Source organism: Rhinolophus sinicus, chromosome X (assembly GCF_036562045.2).
Source record: "Rhinolophus sinicus isolate RSC01 chromosome X, ASM3656204v1, whole genome shotgun sequence".
In the NCBI taxonomy this organism is placed as follows: Eukaryota; Metazoa; Chordata; class Mammalia; order Chiroptera; family Rhinolophidae; genus Rhinolophus; species Rhinolophus sinicus.
This window is the reverse complement of record NC_133768.1, coordinates 81,656,502-81,676,747: the sequence shown is the minus strand read 5'-3', so window position 1 is coordinate 81,676,747 and position 20,246 is coordinate 81,656,502. Positions and strand designations below refer to the sequence as shown.

At 37.4% G+C, this 20,246-nt stretch overlaps 1 protein-coding gene across 1 annotated transcript in view; it reads right to left on the bottom strand.

Moving 5' to 3' along the window:
* The window catches only part of IL13RA1 (interleukin 13 receptor subunit alpha 1), a 72,281-nt gene that overhangs the window by 6,600 nt on the left and 45,435 nt on the right, over positions 1-20,246 (bottom strand). The window contains exons 7-8 of the mRNA XM_074323313.1: positions 17,115-17,254; positions 14,804-14,888 (exon numbers count right to left, since the gene is read on the bottom strand). Of these exons, the coding sequence (XP_074179414.1) occupies positions 14,804-14,888; positions 17,115-17,254 (225 nt within the window). The remainder of the gene's footprint in view (positions 1-14,803; positions 14,889-17,114; positions 17,255-20,246) is intronic.

Here is a 20,246-nt window from a genome sequence, read left to right as displayed (position 1 = left end):
GTAGATGTCTAGGAAGAGAAACAATAAATCAGTCATTGCCATGAATAACCAAGGCAACAAGACAGGTCACAAAGAAAGTAAAAAGTCTCCAGAAAAGGAACTTAAAGATATGGAAATATGTGACTTAAATGACAGAGAATTCAAGATGGCAGTTCTTAAAAAACTCAATGATATGCAAGAAAACACAGAAAGGCAGTTTAATGAACTCAGAAACACAATCAAAGAACAACATGAGCAATTTACGAAAGAGATTGAAATTTTCAAAAAGAATCAAATAGAATTTCTGGAGATTAAGGACTCAATAGAAGAAATTAAGAAAGAAATAAGCAGCTTAGGTAATAGAGTTGACTAGATGGAGGAAACAATGAGTGACATTGAAGATAGAAACCTGAAAATTACACAGATGGAAGAAGAAAGAGACTTGAGACTTAAAAGCAATGAAAGAACTCTACAAGAACTTTCTGACTCCATCAGAAAGAGCAATATAAGAATAATGGGCATACCAGAAGGAGAAGAAAGAGAGAAGGGAACAGAGAATATATTCAAACAAATTGTCGATGAGAACTTCCCAAACTTGTGGACAGAACTGGATCCTCGAATCCAAGAAGCAAATAGAACACCTAGTTACCTCAATCCCAACAGGCCTTCTCCAAGGCACATTGTATTGAAGCTGTCTAAAATCAACGACAAAGAAAGAATCCTCAAGGCAGCCAGGGAAAAGAAGACGGTAACCTACAAAGGAAAGCCCATTAGATTATCATCAGATTTTTCAGCAGAAACTCTACAAGCCAGGAGGAGTGGAACCAAATATTCAAACTATTGAAAGAGAGAAATTATGAGCCAAGAATAATATATCCAGCAAAGATATCCTTTAGATATGAAGGAGGAATAAAGACCTTTCCAGACATACAGAAGCTGAGGGAATTTTCTAATACACGACCTGCACTACAAGAAATACTAAAGGAGGCTATTCGACCACCATCAACAGGGACAATTTGTGGCAACCAAAACATAAAAAGGGGGAGAGTAAAGGCCTGAACCGGAATACGGGAATGGAGAAAGTAAGCGTGCTGAAGAAAATGGAATACTCTAAATATCAAACTTTCTTTTACATAAACTTAAGGGTAACCACTCAAAAAAATCCAGAACTGAAATATATACTGTAATAAAAGAAGAAACAGAGGGAAACATCATAGAATACCACCACACAGAAATAATAGACAACAACAAAAAGGCAAAGAAACAATGGAGACACAGCCTTACCAGAAAACTAAAGATAGAATGACAGGAAATCCTCACATATCAATAATCACCCTAAATGTAAATGGACTGAACTCACCAATAAAAAGGCACAGAGTAGCAGATTGGATCAAAAACTAAACCCAACCATATGCTGTCTCCAAGAGACACATCTCAGCTACAAGGACAAGCATAGACTCAAAGTGAAAGGGTGGAAATTGACACTCCAAGCAAATGGTACCCAGAGAAAATCAGGTGTAGCCATAATGATATCAGATGAAACAGACTTCAGAGTGAAAAAGATAACAAGAGACAAAGATGGACATTTCATAATGGTAAAGGGGACTATACAACAAGAAGACATAACAGTCATCAATATTTATGCCCCTAATCAGGGAGCACCGAAATATACCAAGCAGCTACTAACAGAACTAAAGGGAGAAATTGACCAAAACACAATTATACTAGGGGATTTAAATACACTATTGACAGCTATGGAAAGATAATTCAAATATAAAATAAGTAATAAAATAGCAGCCCTAAATGACACATTAGATGAAATGGACATAATTGACATTTATAGAGCACTTCATCCTAAAACATCAGACTATACATTCTTTTCTAGTGTACATGGAACATTCTCAAGGATAGACCATATATTGGGACATAAAATCAGCCTCAGCAAATTTAAGAAGATTGAAATCATACCAAGCATATTCTCTGATCACAAGGCTTTGAAATTGTATATCAACTGCAAAAAGAAAGCAGGAAAAACCACAAATACATGGAGATTAAACAACATACTTTTAAAGAACGACTGGGTCAAAGAAGAAATTAGAGGAGAGATCAAAAGATACATAGAAACAAATGACAATGAAAATACATCCTACCAAAATTTTTGGGATGCAGCGAAAGCAGTTTTAAGAGGGAAATTTATATCATTACAGGCCTATCTCAAGAAACAAGACAAATCCCCAATAAATAACCTCATGTTACACCTTAAAGAACTAGAGAAAGAAGAACAAGTGAAACCCAAGGTCAGCAGAAGAAAGGAAATAACAAAAATCAGAGCAGAACTAAATGAAATAGAGAACAAAAAGACAATAGAAAAAATTAATGTGACAAAGAGCTGGTTCTTTGAAAAGATTAACAAAATTGACAAACCCTTGGCTAGACTCACTAAGATAAAAAGAGAGAAGACACTAATTAACAAAATCAGAAACGAAAAAGGGGAAGTTATCACGGACACCACAGAAATACAAAGGATCATCCAAGAATACTATGAAGGACTATATGCCACCAAATTCAATAACCTAGAAGAAATGGACAAGTTCTTAGAAACATATAGCCTTCCAAGGCTGAACCATGAAGAACTGGAAAATCTAAACAGACCGATCACCAGTAACAAAATTGAATCAGTCATCCAAAACCTTCCCAAAAGCAAAAGTCCGGGACCAGATGGCTTCACTAGTGAATTCTACCAAACCTTCAAAGAGGATCTAATACCAATCCTGCTCAAACTCTTCCAAAAAATTGAAGAAGAGACAGTACTCCCTAACTCATTTTATGAGGCCAACATTACCCTGATACCAAAACCTGGTAAGGACAACACAAAAAAGAAAAATACAGACCAATATCTCTGATGAATACAGGTGCAAAAATCCTAAACAAAATTCTAGCAAATCGAATACAACAATGCATTAAAAATATCATTCATCAACACCAAGTGGTGGGGTTCATCCCTCGGGCACAAGGATGGTTCAACATCCGCAAATCCATCAATGTGATACATCACATAAACAAAATAAAGGACAAAAATCATATGATTATATCAATTGATGCAGAAACAGCATTTGACAAGATGCAACATCCATTTATGATTAAAACACTTAATAAAATAGGTATAGAAGGAAAATACCTTAACATAATAAAGGCCATATATGACAAGCCCTCAGCTTATCTCATAATTAATGGTGAAAAACTGAAGCCCTTTGCTCTACATTCAGGAACACGACAGGGCTGTCCCCTATCACCTCTGCTTTTCAACATAGTGTTGGAAGTCCTTGCCAGAGCAATCAGGCAAGAGAAAGAAATAAAAGGCATCCAAATTGGGAATGAAGAAGTTAAATTATCACTCTTTGCAGATGACATGATGCTATATATGTTTAGAAAACCCTAAAGACTCCACCAAAAAGTTATTAGAAACACTCAACGAATACAGTCAAGTTGCTGGCTACAAAATCAGTGTACAAAAGTCCACTGCATTCCTATATACTAACAATGAAATCTCAGAAAAAGAAACACACAAAAAATTCCTGTTGCAATTGCAACAAAAGAATAAAATACCTAGGAATAAACTTAACCAAGGACATGAAAGACCTATATGCTGAAAACTACAAGACATTTTTGAAAGAAATTGAAGAAGACACATAGAAATGGAAAGACATTCCGTCCTCATGGATTGGAAGAATCAACAAACTTAAAATGGCCGTATTACCCAAAGCAATATGCAGATTTAATGCAATCCCCATCAAAATCCCAATGGCATTTTTTAAAAGAAATAGAACACAGAATCATCAGATTTGTTTAGAACCACAAAAGATCCCGAATAACCAAAGCAATCTTAAGAAAAAGAACAATAATGGAGGTATCACACTTCCTGACTTTAGCTTGTACTACAGGGCTACAATAATCAAAACAGCATGGTATTGGCAGAAAAACAGACACATAGACCAATGGAGTACGATTCAGAACCCAGAAATAAAACTGCATAAATATGGACAGATAATTTTTTGACAAAGAAGCTAAAAAAACATACAATGGAGGAAGACAGCCTCTTCAATCAATGGTGGTGGGAAAATTGGATAGCCACGTGCAAAAGAATGAAACTGGACTGCTATCTGTCACCATGTACCAAAATTAATTCAAAATGGATCAAAGACTTAAGCATAAGACCTGACACAATAAACTGCATAGAAGAAAACATAGGTACTAAACTTATGGACCTTGGGTTCAAAGAGCATTTTATGAATTTGACTCCAAAGGCAATGGAAGTAAAAGCTAAAATAAACGAATGGGACTATATGAAACTTAAAAGCTTCTGCACAGCAAAAGAAACCATCGACAAAATAAAGAGGCCACCAACTGAATGGGAGAAGATTTTTGCAAACAGTGCCTCCGATAAGGGGCTAATATCCAAAATATACAAGGAACTCATGCAACTCAACAACAAAAATCAAACAACCCAATTGAAAAATGGGCAGAGGACCTGAAGAGACATTTCTCCAAAGAGGACATACAAATGGCAAATAGACATATGAAAAAATGCTCAACATCACTAATCATCAGAGAAATGCAAATCAAAACCACAATGAGATATCACCTCACCCCAGTCAGAATGGCTATCATCAACAAGACAAATAGTAACAAGTGTTGGAGAGGCTGTGGAAAAAAAGGAACCCTCATACACTGTTGGTGGGAATGCAGACTGGTGCAGCCGTTATGGAAGGCAGTGTGAAGGTTCCTCAAAAAATTACGAATATACCCAGAATTACCCATCTGACCCAGCAATCCCTCTCCTGGGTATCTACCCAAAAAATCTGAAAACATTTATACATAAAGACACGTGTGCTCCAATGTTCATTGCAGCTTTATTTACGGTGGCCAAGACATGGAAACAACCAAAATGTCCTTTGATAGATGGATACAGAAGTTGTGGTATATATACACAATGGAATACTATTCGGCAGTAAGAAAAGATGATATAGGAACATTTTTGACAATATGGATGGATCTTGAGAGTGTAATGCTGAGCGAAATAAGTCAGACAGTTAAAGCAGAGAACCACGTGATTTCACTGATATGTGGTATATGAACCAAAAACAACAAAAGAACAAGACAAACAAATGAGAAAGAAAAACTCATAGGCACAGACAATAGTTTAGTGGTTACCAGAGTGGAAGGGGGGTGGGGGGTGGGAGATGAGGGTAAGGGGGATCAAATATATGGTGATGGAAGGAGAACTGACTCTGGGTGGTGAACACACAACGGGATTTATAGATGATGTAATACAGAATTGTACTCCTGAAATCTATGTAATTTTACTAACAATTTTCACCCCGATGAATTAAAAAAAAAAAAAAGAAATGATATCTATAATAACGAAACTTAGAATTTATTTATCTAAATGCCCAATAATAGAATTTTGGTTAAGTATATTATGACATATTTACATAAAGGAATAATAATAGGAATTTGGTTAAGTATATTATGACATATTTACATAAAGGAATACTATTTATTATTATCCCAAGAAAATTATATATGCTAATATTAGCTATGAAATGATATCTATAATAATGAAACTTAGAATGTATTTATCTAAATGCCCAATAATAGGAATTTGGTTAAGTACATTATGACATATTTACTTAAAAGGAATACTATTTAGCCATTATAAAGCATATTCTATAACCAGGGTTGGCCAACTTTTTCTGTAAATGGCCAGATAATAAATATTTTCAGCTTTGAGGGCCATATACTGTCTGTTCCAATTACTCAACTCTGCTTTTGTAGCATGAAAGCAGCCTTAGATAATACATAAATGAATAGGCGTGGCTATGTTCCAACAAAACTTTACTTACGGACATTGAAATTTGAATTTCATATACTTTTAATATGCCGTGACAGAGTCTTCTTCTTTAGATTTTGTTCAATTATTTTAAAACATGAAGATCATTCTTAGCTTGTGGGTTGTACACAAACAAGTGGCAGGTGGGATTTGACCTGTGTCTATCATTTACAGAGACATCCTGGGAGGAAGGCTCTGGTTGGCAGCATGTTTTTTTCAATCTCCCCAAATACCACCATAAAAACCACAAGTAGGGAAGGCAAGTAGGAAAGCAAAACCGAAATCCATGGACACAATGTAGAACAAAATCAAATGAAAATGATTCCCCGGGGCCGGCCCAGTGGCTCAGGCGGTTAGAGCTCCGTGCTCCTAACTCCGAAGGCTGCCGGTTCGATTCTCACATGGGCCAGTGAGCTCTCAACCACAGGGTTGCCGGTTCAACTCCTCGACTCCCACAAGGGATGATGGGCAGCACCCCCTGCAACTAAATTGAACACAGCACCTTGAGCTGAGCTGCCGCTGAGCTCCCAGATGGCTCAGTTGGTTGGAGCGTGGGCTCTCAACCACAAGATTGCCGGTTCGATTCTCGCAAGGGATGGTGGGCTGTGCCCCCTGCAACTAGCAACGGCAACAGGACCTGGAGCTGAGCTGCGCCCTCCACAGCTAAGACTGAAAGGACAACAACTTGAAGCTGAACGGCACCCTCCACAATTAAGACTGAAAGGACAACAACTTGACTTGGAAAAAAGCCCTGGAAGTACACACTGTTGCCCAATAAAGTCCTGTTCCCCTTCCCCAATAAAATTTTAAAAGAAAAAAAAAGAAAATGATTCCCCCATAAACCCTGAAATCTGAGTGGATGGTGACAAATTAGAGATAGCTACAAGAGCAAAATGGTATCAGCTATGGAAGAGTCTGCAGTGAGAATCACCAAGTTATCTGTGAGATCTGAGAACTAAAATAATTCACTCAAACCTCAGCAAGCTAATTTATGAACAACTGACACTAGCAGGGGTTTGCACTTTCAAAGAGTGACTGAGTGCAAGGAGTCAATTGTACAGCCGGGAGCCGCCTGGGCCACGTGAACTCTCAAAACCATCCAAAACTCCCTTCCAGGGCGAAGTCTCACTCTGAGGAGAAACTGGTGGGAACGGACTCCACACTGGCCAGGAAAGGGACAAGAGAGACAAAATAGAACATCCAGATAAAAGTAGAAGAGATAGAAAGGAATTAACTATAATTTTGAACAATTCTCAAAAACAATAGAAGATGGAACTCTATAGCCATGACATTAGGGGGGAAAAAAAAAACCTATCCTAAATCAAGCCTCCTTCTAAAACTTCAGGTAAATTAATTTCACGTAAAAATAAGCAACAGAATAATATACTTAGAGAATTAAAACATGCCAGAAAGATACATCTACAAAAAAAATGATGAAAATTAAAATATAATATTTCAAAACTAGCTAAAATATATTAAGAAAGAGTTATATGATATTAAAAATGTACATGATATGGAAGACTATAAAATTCAGAGTAAGAACAACTCAGAAATGACAGAATAAAACTCAGGGAAGAATTAGAAGAAAACAATCATTTCAGAAATACAGACAAAGCTAATTGGAACACAGGAGTAAATAAACACAACAGATAATACCTTAAGAGAAACAGGTGAAAAGGAAGCTTTTTTAATCAAAAAGAAATTGAAGGTGGATGAAAATTATCAAGAGGATGTGATAAACATCGAAGACAGGCAAAGAAAACAAGGGGACATAACTAACGTGCATAAGTGAAGAAGTTTTTACTGAAATTAGAAAAAAAAAAGATCTGCAATTACATACTGAAAGGGCACACCATATACCTTGGAAAATCAACCCAGAATGACCAACAATAGCAAGTCATATTTTAGTAAAATGATTGGACTTTGAAGAAAAAAATCATCTTTTGAAAACACCAAGTGTTTTAATACAGAAAGAAAATTATATTGTCAGCTGACTTTGACAACATTTTATGACAGGGGAAAATGGATGACATATTTATTATACCCAAGGCAAGACCATGTGAGCCTTGGATTTTATATTTAGCTAAAATGATTTTCAATTATTAATGTAGCAAACTCCATCAACGTGTAAATAATTTGGGAAATACTGGTCCCATGAATCCTTCCTGAGAAAACTTTTAGAGCTTCAAACCACCAAAATGACTGGAGAGACATAAAGACCAGTAGTGAGCATAGAATATATACACACACAGAATTAAGACTAAATGAGGGCTAAAAGGGAGACAATATAGTATATAATGTCCTTATGCACTGACAATATAGATACTGGACAACTTTAAAAATGGAGAGAAGAGGGAGAACACATGGAAAAATTGCTCTTTTCAATAATCATTAAAAATTATTTTATAATTTGTCAAAAGTTCAGAAATTCCTTCAGTTTCACCTATTTCCCATCTGTTAAGTTCAAATAAAATAAAATATGAGCATTTTATTAAAACATATTATGTAGTATGACTGGTTAAAAGTGTGGAGTGGAGAATCAGGATGCCTGGCTTCAGATCCCAGCTCTGATAGTTAAGTTTGGATCCTAGCTCTGCTATGTACTAGCAGGTATAGCCTTGAGCAAGTTACACATAATCCCTCTGGTACCTCATTTTCTTCATCTGTGTAATGAAGATAATTCTGCAGGATGGGGACATATTAATTAGGGAAGTAAGTGCTTAGAAAAGTGTCTGATAATAGTAAAAGTTCAGTAAGTATGAACTATTACTGTTGTTATTGCTATTATATTATTCCATTTACCAATAAAAGTATTTCCATTTCTCTATGTTGTTTACATAACATTAAATATGGTTATGTTTGGGTGATAGGATTAAGTGTGATTTTATTTTTCTCTTTTGATTATCTGTAGTGCTAATTTCTCTACAATAAATATGTATTGCTTTTAAAAGAAAACATTTTAATTTTTTTAAATGTACCCTGAACATTACACTTTCATTGTTTTCTGGTCATAGACCCAATGCTTAGCTATGTTGGACAGGAAAAAAGCAATCTGTTTTAATGAGGTGAACACTGCAGCAGAAATGGCTTCTAAGTATACATTCATTTTTTCAGTTGCCTTTTTTCATTTCTGAAACTTGAATTACTCTCATATCCACCCATCATGTGCATCATGACCTTTTTCTGAGTGCTGGTTCTATGACTATGGCCATGTAAGGTAAAAGGAACAAATGGAAAGGCTCTGACCTACTCTTCAATTTTGTGAGTTTTAAGTCAGTGTAATTTTAAAATCACTTGTAGAAAAAAACAAACCCACAAAATTACCAGTCCATAATTCAATTTTCATACTGCCAATTTTTTAAACAAGGTAATCAACAACAGAATAATGGCCAAGGATGAAAAACATCATAGATGGAAAATAGTGTTCAGGAGGCTAACACAAGTGGCTTTTTAGTTGTTAGTCATCTAATCAGAGAAAAACAGAGTGTTATACAGGCTTTTGTGTTTTCAAGAAATAAACAAATTTCATAGTATAATGAAACATACAGCTTCAATTTAAGAGTACTTTCAAGATCTGGTTATTTCCCATAGGAATTTTCTATAGGAGTGAAGTGGCTTTCATGCACCTGAATGCCACACAAAACATTGGCCTTTTGTACACAAGTCAACCGATTGTATTCCCCAGTCTTCTTCAGACCAACATTCACAATAGAAAGTTGTACAATATGAATTGTAGGTCCCCCATGCCTTCATCACTGCAGCTTCAAAAATAACTAGTTGAATGTGATGTGGAGGGGACTAATTTGGTACCACCTGAGGCGGTTAATAATCCAACTCTTCACTTTAAAAACTGATAATTAAAGGGAAAGAATTAAACATGTATCCTGCCTTTCTAGCAGAAACTGAATTTCAGAACAACCAAAGAAGTTAGTTGATGACTGAAAGCAGTGCTTTATATTAAAGTGCCAGCTTATAAATGTAGATTAAATGTAGAAAAAAACCATCATTCCACAGCCTTTAATGAAATTAGTGATTCAAGCAAGGATACCAACTGGCATAAAAAGCATTAGCTGAACAGTTGTCAGGGTGCTAACATAATACCACACAGATTATCTTCAAATGGCAAGGGGGGAAAAAGTGTAGATGGCAGGAGGGGATATGCTATTACCACCTTAAATTCAGTGGTCAATCTTAGCCTCACTAACAGTGGGACAACTGGATATTATCTGCCTCTTGACAACTGAGACAGTTGGAAAAATTTAAATATGGACTGAGCATTAGGGGATATTAAGAAATGAATAATTTTTAAAGTATGATCATGCTATTTTTGCCATATAGGAAAGCATTGTTAGTTTTTAAGGAGATATACTGAAGTAAAAAAACATCAGCAATATTTGGAAGTCAACTCCAAGTTAAAAAGCTGCTTTCCAATCAGGAATGCAAAACTGGCACAGTACTGAAAATATAATTGGCTTCCAAGAAGCAGGGGAAGAATAGATAATTTTTTGTGGATGAAAGAAGAAACACAGATGCAAAGGAGGAACAATTCCCTGTGTGCACCTCCCCCCCCACCCCAATATGGCCAGCAGCCCAATTAGTCACAAAGAAAAGGCAAACAGCAAAGCAACAGAAAGAAATGCTGTTGGCCAAAATGTTACTACAGCGATGAACAAAACATTGTCAAAACACTAGAAACCTTAAGGAAAACTATACAGATGATTAAATTTATTTGTGGACACACCTAAATGAGCTTTTTAAAGAAATATTACTGACGGTTCAGTGTGGAAGAAGAAAGTGTTTAGAAAGGGCACGGATTATTTCTTTGTATTATGAATCAGTAACTTGGGCTACAATGGGTTCTAGTTCAGGTTCTGCAATTTGAGTATACTAGCTCTCGAGAAATTTCTCTGTGGTCCCCAAAGTCCCCATCTCTCAAATGAGGGAGTAGGACTAGAATCTAAAGTTCTGAAAATTTATAATATTAAGAAATATAAATTAACCATGCTAAACTCCACCTCACTAGATGATCTCTAGGGCCATGTTCATTCTACAATTCGACGATTCTAGAAGTAAAACGTTAGTCTTCCTGCTGCATACACAGTTGAATTTGGGAGATGCGCTGCCGTGTAGAGAAAGGGGATTGTTCATTTGGTTAAAAAGAAAACATGAAAATTTGTTCTATTATCCTTTCCCCTGTCTGGCATTTTTGTTATACTTTTAGTTTGAAACACTGATTTTATTTAATGGTCTGCAACCATCACAAAAACTTCGTATGCTTTTAGTGGTCCATTTTGTCAGTGTATCCGCCTCACTAAATTATAGAATTATCTGACTCATTGGGACAACATATTATCCTCCAGACAGCAAATTGAAAAAAAAAAAGCAATTTTCCCATCTCTGAGAAAGATAATTGATCTGATTTTGCTGTTAGTGTTACCATCATTCACTTTATTACTCAGGCTTGATACCCTGAAATTATTTTTTACTCTCTCCACCTTTCATCAGCCACACAGTCACCAAGTCTAATGAGTTTCCTTTAATAATGTCTCTTGCGTCAATTTCCTCTGCTACCACCCAAGTTCAAGTCCCTATTATCTAATTCTCAGACCTAGATGACTACAATATTCTCTTTTTCCTTAATGACTTGTATAGGGTTTCTTTTTATCATAAAAGTAATATATTCTCATTATAGGCAATTTGGAAATTTCAGAAAGGTAGAGGGAGAATGATATCAATTATCCACAATCCTTCTGCCCAAGAGATTGTCATTTTGATCCACTTCCTGCCACTCATTGTTCTATGTATATATTCATTCTTTTTTAAAAAAAATTAGGATTGTAATATACTACACATTTGTGATGTTTCTTACTTTTATATCAAGAATATTTTGCTATGACAGTAAATGTTTTGAAAACCTAACTTTTTAAAACTAATTTTCGATTGTTGATGTTTCATTGGTTTCTAATTTTTCATGTTAGAAACAAATGCAGCATTGACCATCCTTGTGCCATTATTGGATTATTTCTTTAAAATAGATTCCTAAAAGTATAATTAAGATCAAAGATTCTTGTTACATTTTACCAAGTTGCTCTCCAGCAAGGATATATCCCATTTTAAAGCCCCCCCAGTAGTGCATGAAAAGTGCCAGTTCCCTGTCCACTTGTAAATACTGAATATTATCACTTTTTAAAAACATATTAGGCTGGAAATTTATATCTCATCAATACTTTGGTTGGCATGTCTTGTGTATATTAGTGAGTCCAAATATGTTTTCACAGGTATTGGGCATTTGTATCACGGCACTTTGGCCTTATTCTGCTAAAGGGGTAGCAAATTCAAACGCCTTCCAGGAGTCTGCATGTTAGGTCAACGTGTGAAACCACAGTGGCAATTGGGAATGGTAGGGCCTGAAATGAATTGGAGAGTATGTGCCCTGCTTAAGACTTCAAATTGAAAAATTTTAAACATACCATGCTGGCAAAACAAAACATCTTTGGGGCAAATTCAGGACTAGGTTCCCAGTTTGCTACCATGCCAGTGCCTCCGTTCTCTAATCCATTCCCTCCAAGCTGCTATCAGAATGATATTCCTAATACCTTCCCATAAAAGGCCAGCCATAATGTGACTCCCCACATCTTTTTCTCAGAACTCCCCTGTCCCAACCTTCTACTTTTGTCATACAGAACTCTTTGGAGGGGGCAAAGTTCTTGAGGATAAGCATTCTATCTTACAAGAGGCAAAGAGAGAACTCGGGATCAGACAGTTCTGGGTCAAATCCCACCTACCTACCTACTAGCTGTGTGACTTCAGTCAAGTTACTTAACCTCACTGAGGTTGCATTTCCTCATCTGTAAAATGGTACTAACAGCAGCTATAGTGCAGGATTCAATAAGGGACTATCAGCAAAGCACTTAGTACAATGCCTGGCACATAGTAGACTTTTAATAGCGGGTTAGAGTTGTTGTTAAGTACTTGCACAATTCCCAACCTCCAGGATCTATCACAGTAGCTGGTGAAATGAAGAAAGAGATAGTAGTAATCCTAAGGCAAATATCTATATGATTTTCAAACTCAGGTCCACAGACTATCATGCCAGGATAGGAATCACCTGTGGGCTCCTGTTAAATATGCAGACTCCTGGGCCGCATCCTAGAACTGCCGAATCAGAATTTCTGGAGCTAGATATAGCCCAGGATTCTACATTTGTACAAGCATTCCAATTGATTGTGACTCAACTAAAGTTAAAGAACTACTGGTTGCCATATTCACCTCAGTTACAGTGTACTATCTCCTTCTCACGTAGCTGACTTCTGCCTAGTTGTGCCCTATCCCCCAGGGTCTGGCAGATACCCACTGTCTGTGACCATGACTTGGTGAAAAAATGATCCATATGAATCATTATAAGAATTGTTTGGGGCCTAAAGATAAATAGAAAGTAGTATTAATAGTAATACTAATCACTAACACTTAACATGTTTCCCTGAAAATAAGACCTAGCCGGATCATCAGCTCTAATGCGTCTCATGCAGCAAAAATTAATATAAGACCCAGTCTTATTTTACTATAATGTAAGACCAGGTATAATATAATATAATATAATATAATATAATATAATATAATATAATATAATATAATATAATATAATATAATATAATACCGGGACTTAAATTAATTTTTGCTCCAAAAGATGCATTGGAGCTGATGGTCCGGCTAGGTCTTATTTTTGGGGAAACATGATACTAAACACCTATAATATGCCAGGCACGCTAAGCAGTTTTTATGTATTAAATGAATTTAATCCACATAACAACACTATGAGACACATGCTATCATTACCTGCAGTTAACAAATGGGAAAACTGAGGCACAGAGAGGTTAAGAAAGTTACTGAGGTCAAATAGATGGTAAATGACACAACAGAAATCTGAATCCAGACAGTCTGACTCCAGAGCCCAGGCTATTATCTACTATGCTGAACTACTTCCCTAAATTAACTGTCCTATGCCTGTTATTACTAATTTAAGACATATACAATAATACTGGTATTCATTTTCATTTAATGTCTTTATTATTTTATGAGTGAATGTATCTATCAGGGAAACTTCAAATTCCTTTGTTCCCACAAAGTCTTAGGTTTTCCAACCACAAATTCTAGCATGAGAGTCTGCAGCAAGCTAACTATAACAGTTGGGGTGGGTTTATTTTACTTCCATGAATTCAGAGGCCAGCTTTCCAGGCAATAACATGAACAAAATCTATTGCTATAGTTACCCTTCTCTTTTTGTTTCCCCAAATCAAGTTGTAAAAGTTATCCAAGAGTCAGAAGCCCTGCCTATTAGGTTATTTTCATAAAGCAGACTCCTCCCCTGCATGTTTGCATCAAATTATGTTCCCTACCCCAGAGAGAGAATGAAGCCCAGCGATACAAGATGGACGAAGTTCTTAAAAGCTATGCTTGGCCTGAAATACAACATTTTCAATCAGCACTTCTTTAATCTTTTAGATAAAATGTAGTTTCAAAGAACCAATTTTGAAATGAAATTCTGACATATGTTACAACATGGATGAACCTTGAAAACATTGAAAACATTAGGCTAAGTGAAAGCAGCCAAACACAAAAAGATACATATTGTAGGATTCCACTTATAATTAAGATTCTCTCTAAATAGGCAAATTCAGCGAGACAGAAAATAGAACAGAGATTACCAGAGGCTGGGGAGAACGGGGAGTTATTGTTTCTGTTCAGAATGATGAAAACTTTCTAGAAATAGTGATGATATTTGCACATTATAAATGTACTTAATGCCATTGAACTATACACTTAAAATGGTTTAAATGGTAAATATTATGTTATGTATATTTTACCAAGCTTTTTATAAATTCCAAAGCCTCCAAAAAAACAATTTTTTTTTAGTCTCACAGAGTCAGTGCTTACCAGGGTATCATCATTCTGGTCTCCAAACATTTCTTTAAAAATCTTGCCAGGATCAGGAATTGGAGGGAATATAATGATCTTGAGCCTTTAAGAAAACAGACATTTTTAATCAAATCTTCCACCCAATAGGAACATCCCACTTAAATACAGCCATATTAAAAGGAGGCTTGAACAAGAGACATGGTACAATAAGTCATCTTTAGTGACAGCAGTTATGAAGAAATTTCTAAAACAAGCTGAAAAATCGATGTCCAAAGAGCATCAAGTCTGTGTGGAGCAAAAGGGCCATCAGGACAAGTAGGCCACTTACACACTTTCATTTAAAAAAATGTTTCCAGCTTTATTGAGATATACTTGACAAATAAAATTGTATGCATTTGAGGTATACAATGTGATGATTTGCTATGAATATATCGTGAAATGATCACCACAATCAAGCTAATTAACACATCCATCACCTCACATAATTATGACTGTGTGTGTGATACCCTTCATTTAAACAATAATAATGCTTTAGTTATCACAGACCAGATGGGAGCCTACTGTTTGTAATTTTGAAAAAAATAATCTGAGAACAGGGTACATTCCTCTTTTATTTTGCTTTATTTTTCTTACTTCTCTCCTCTATTTTTGCATCTTATAGAACCCTTTGGTGGACCTACCTCATCTCCTAGGTCTCTACACATTGGTGTGCTCCGGGGTTCAGCCTTTTGTCCTCTTTATCTCACACACTTAATGAGCGATCTCTTCCTTTTTTGGAGCTTTAAATCCATTTACATGCTGAGGACTCCCAAAATTCTATCTCCAGCCCAGACCTCTCCCTTAAACTCCAGATTCATGTATACAACTACCCATTCACATCTCTACTTGAACATCTAACAGGAGTCTCAAGCTTATCATGTTCAAAACTGAAGTTCTCACCTTTACACAAAAATCTGTTCTCCTCAGTCTCCCCCAACCTCAGTAAATGATCCCAGCATTCACTCAATTGCTGAAGCCAAAAATCTAAGAGTTATCTTTGAATCCTCAATTTCCCCCACACCTCCACAGAGAAGCAACTATCTGCTAGTGCTATCAATTCTATCTTCAAAATATATCTCACACAGACTACTTCTTACTACCTCCACTGCCAACCACCTAGCCTAGGCCACTCTCATCTTCTACCACCCACCCACCCCCAGATACTGTACTGCCTCATAAACTAATGTACTTATTTCCATTCTTGCCCATTCTTCACTCAGCAACCACAATGATCTTTCATGATCATAAATCAGATTCTGTCCCTCCCCTGCTTAAAACCCTCCATCATGCTTAGGATAAAAATCTCCATTCCTTGCCATGGCCTACATGATCTGATCCTGCTAACCTCTCCAGATTCATCTCCTGGCACTCTCTCCCTTGCACACTCTACGTCAGTAAGACACACTTGGAGCTTTGCATTTACTGTTCCCTTGGCCTGGGATGCTCTTTCTCTGAATACCTGAATATCTCACGACTTTATTTTAAGACTCTCCTCATATGTCACTTACTCAGAGAGGCCTTCCCTGGCCATCCTATGTAGGATGAACCCCATATCACTTCCTAGACTTTCTCCCCACCACCCCCAACAACTTTACTGTATACTATGTGAAGTCGTAATATTTATTTTTGTTTTATAGATACAGGTAGCTATGGAGATGTGGATATAGATCCCTCCCACTAGAACTCTGTCCTGTCACTACTATGCCAGCAATTAGGACAGTGACTGGCACATAAACAGGCATTCAATAAATGTATGTTGAATGACTATTGATATAATAAAATATTGGTTCTAGACCCAGCTTAATAACCTTATTCCAACCATAGGTATTTACTGAAAGAGCAAATAATAGCACTAGACTAGTCCATATTGTGAGACAGAGAAAGTAAAACATTCTCAAGGAAGGAGTACTACATATTACAGATAACTTGGTGAAGTTCTCTTTGCAGCATTAAGTAGCAAGCTACTTTGCATTCATATCAGACAAGTCATTTAATTAGTAATGGTCTCCATTTTTAAAACTTTATTCCAACAGCTACCAACTAACTGTCGATAAATTAAGCATTTGAAAGAGTAGAAGGAACAACGGTCCTACTAACAATTCTAAACACATGCAAAGAGAATAGTAGCTAAGCAGGGCCTTGGGAAACAAATCTAATACTTTCTGCACCAAAAAATGGGCACAAACATACTTCTTTGCTATGCCATACTACCAAAAGCCAGTTGTAGCTGAAATAAGCATAGCAGCCAGGCTAGCAGAAAGTGTCAAGCCTGCCTGGACAGCGGCCTTACCTTTTTAAATAAAGAAGAAGGACTATGATTGCACCTGCAACAATTACTGGAATGATGAGTAACATGGTTATGTAGAATGTCGGATTGGCCTTCTTACCTAGAAAATGGAAAGCAAACAAAAAGATATGAGAAATAAAATCCTTTTACAAATAAACCAAGCAGCAGCTCTATTAGATTAGTGAGGTCACAGATATTTCTGCCCTCTACCCCAACCTATTTTCCAAAACTCTTCAATGATCTTATGTAAAGTTATTATTTTTTTTTTTATCCCTTGTCCCTCATAGTTCTCATTTGTCCCTTGAAATACCTGTGTTTCCCCTTAGCAGACCCTTCCTCATTTTTTTTTTGTTTGTTTGTTTGTTTTTTACAGGACTTTATTGGGTAATAGTATGTACTTCCAGGGCTTTTTTCCAAGTCAAGTTGTTGTCCTTTCAGTCTTAGTTGTGGAGGGCGCAGCTCAGTTCCAGGTCCAGTTGCTGTTGCTAGTTGCAGGGGGCACAGCCCACCATCCCTTGCGGGAGTAGAACTGGCAACTTTGTGGTTGAGAGCCCACTGGCCCATGTGGGAATTGAACCGCAGCCTTCGGAGTTAGGAGCACGGAGCTCTAACCGCCTGAGCCACCAGGCCGGCCCCATAATGTTATCTTAATAATGAAAAAATAAATAAAAGACCTGCTCTGGTGCCTAAAATTCCATGGATGAATAAACATTTTAAAGACTTTCTGAAACCAGGATATGTTAACTGGTTTCAGACACTATTAACAACGATGTTATATGTGTTAAATATGTCACCTCATTAACAGTGACTATCTTTTCTTATTGGTTACTTAATACTATTAGAACACTTGAAATAATCCTAACAACTGTTACTACTATTTTCAATTGAGTACCTACTATTATGTCTGATACCATACAAGTGCTTTTACATACATATATATGTTATGGAAATAAATAATATTATCTCACATTTATACAGATGAGAACGATAAGGCTCAGAGCAGTTTACTGACTTGTCCAGAAGGGTGTAGTAAGTGATGAAGTCAAACCTTACATCCAGCACTACTTCCAAAGTCTTTCATTAACTGCTTTGCTACACCTAACACATGGAATGTCCTATGTCTACTTATTCCCTTATGCTTTTCACTGGGGCATTAATATCCAGAAAGTGTCATCGGAGCCTAGCATCATTATGGTAGGCAGCCTCTAAGATGACCCCAAATGATCCCTGCTTCCTGATATTCACATGCTTCCATAATCCCCTCCCCTTGAGAGTGGGCTGGACTAATTGACTCATTTGTAAAGAATTCAATAGCAGACATCTTAGAAATGGCAGCATAAGGTGAGCCTCTTGAAATCTCCTCTGAAATTTACAACAAATTGAACAACTATAATTCCACAAAGGACTCCCTGCGCAGCAGACAGGCACGATTAAGAGACGCACAACTGACATCATGTAAAGATGGGCAAATTTGGAGAGCAGGGGATGAGTAGGAGGAGGGGGAGGAGAGAAGCACAGAGACGAGTGCCTCTCAGGAGCAGGACGCAGACCTGAGCTCGGAGCTCCCAGTTCCCTGCACTCCGCAGCTACCACAGGCACAGGAGAGAGAATAACTCCATATGCTACTGCTCCCCTCATGGCCCAGAGTCCCGCCTGTGGGATCAACATATAACATGGCTGAACGCAACAATCACGGCAGAGACCTTGGAGTAAAGACTGAGGGAAGAAGGGTGAAAATGCAGTTTAAGCCCTCACTGCTGAGAAGAGGATGGAAGGCTTAGATATGGAACCTAGCTGGCCCTCTCAACCTGCCCTCACTCTCCCAGTGCTAGAAGATGAACAGTAGCAGTTTCAGATCAAAACAACAGAACATTTGCAGTTCTGAGAACTGCAGCCCACAGCCACGGACTGGCAGACCAACTAGTTCTGGCAAAGGGCAGGGAGCCCTGGGTGCAGGACAGGCAGTGATGGTGGTTTCCGCCATTGCTCTGGGCCACCTCTCACAACCCACCCCGCCCCTGCCCCCACCTATTGGGGTGCATCCCTGTAGGGATAAACAGAGCTGCTGAAACATACAGAACGTGAATCTGGTGCAAGAAGAGCTTCAGAACTTCAGAAGCTCTCCACATATGCCAATGGAAGTGGTGAATGAGACCCAGGCAATCGTCTCACAACGGAAAAGCTCACCTGCCAGGGAATCCCTGTGTTGAGTGAGAAGCCAGAATATTACAGAGAAAATACAACACTACAGAGTGAGAGAGAGAATTAAATACTGCAGTTGGAAAGAAAATAAAGCATTCTACCAACACCTACAGTAAAGCAAATGAAAGACGTCTTTCTACAAACCTGTTGCTGACCCTACTGCTGTAGATGCCTAGAAAGAGAAATAATACACTAATTCTCATAATGAAGGTAACAAGGCAGCTCAGAAAGAAAACAAAAAGTCTCCAGAAAATGAACTTAAAGACATGGAAATATGTGACTTAAATGAAAGGGCACTAAAGATTGCATTTCTGAAAAAACTCAATAAAAAGCAAGAAAACACAGACAGGCAGTTTAATTAATGCAGAAACACAATCAGAGAATGAAATAAACATTTTACCAAAGCGATTGAACTTTAAAACAGAACCAAATAGAATTTCTAGAGATTAAGAATTCAAAAAAAAAAAAAGAAAAAAGAAATGAAGAACGTAAGAGACAGCTTCGGTACTGGAGCTGACCAGATGGAAGAAAAAACCAGTGACATTGAAGATAGAAAGCTGGAATGGACACAGATCAAAGAAGAGAGAGAAAGGAGAATTAAAAGAAATGAAAACTCGAATGGGTCATCAAAATGGCGGCGTGAGGTGAGCCTCTGGAAATCTCCCCTGGAATTTACAACAAATGGAACTATAACTCCACAAAGGACTCCCAGCACAGCAGACAGGCAAGACGAAGACTCTCACTACTGAATTCACCTAAAGGTGAGCAAATTGCGCAGGTGGGGGGGGGAGGGAAGGGAGAAGTGCGCAGAAGGAGCCGCGCAGGTGCAGGACACAGACCCAGCTCAGTGCTACGAGCTCGCTGCATCCAGGAATTACCGCAGCTGAGGGAGACGGAAGAACTCAGACTGTTAGGGCTCTGCATATGGCCCAC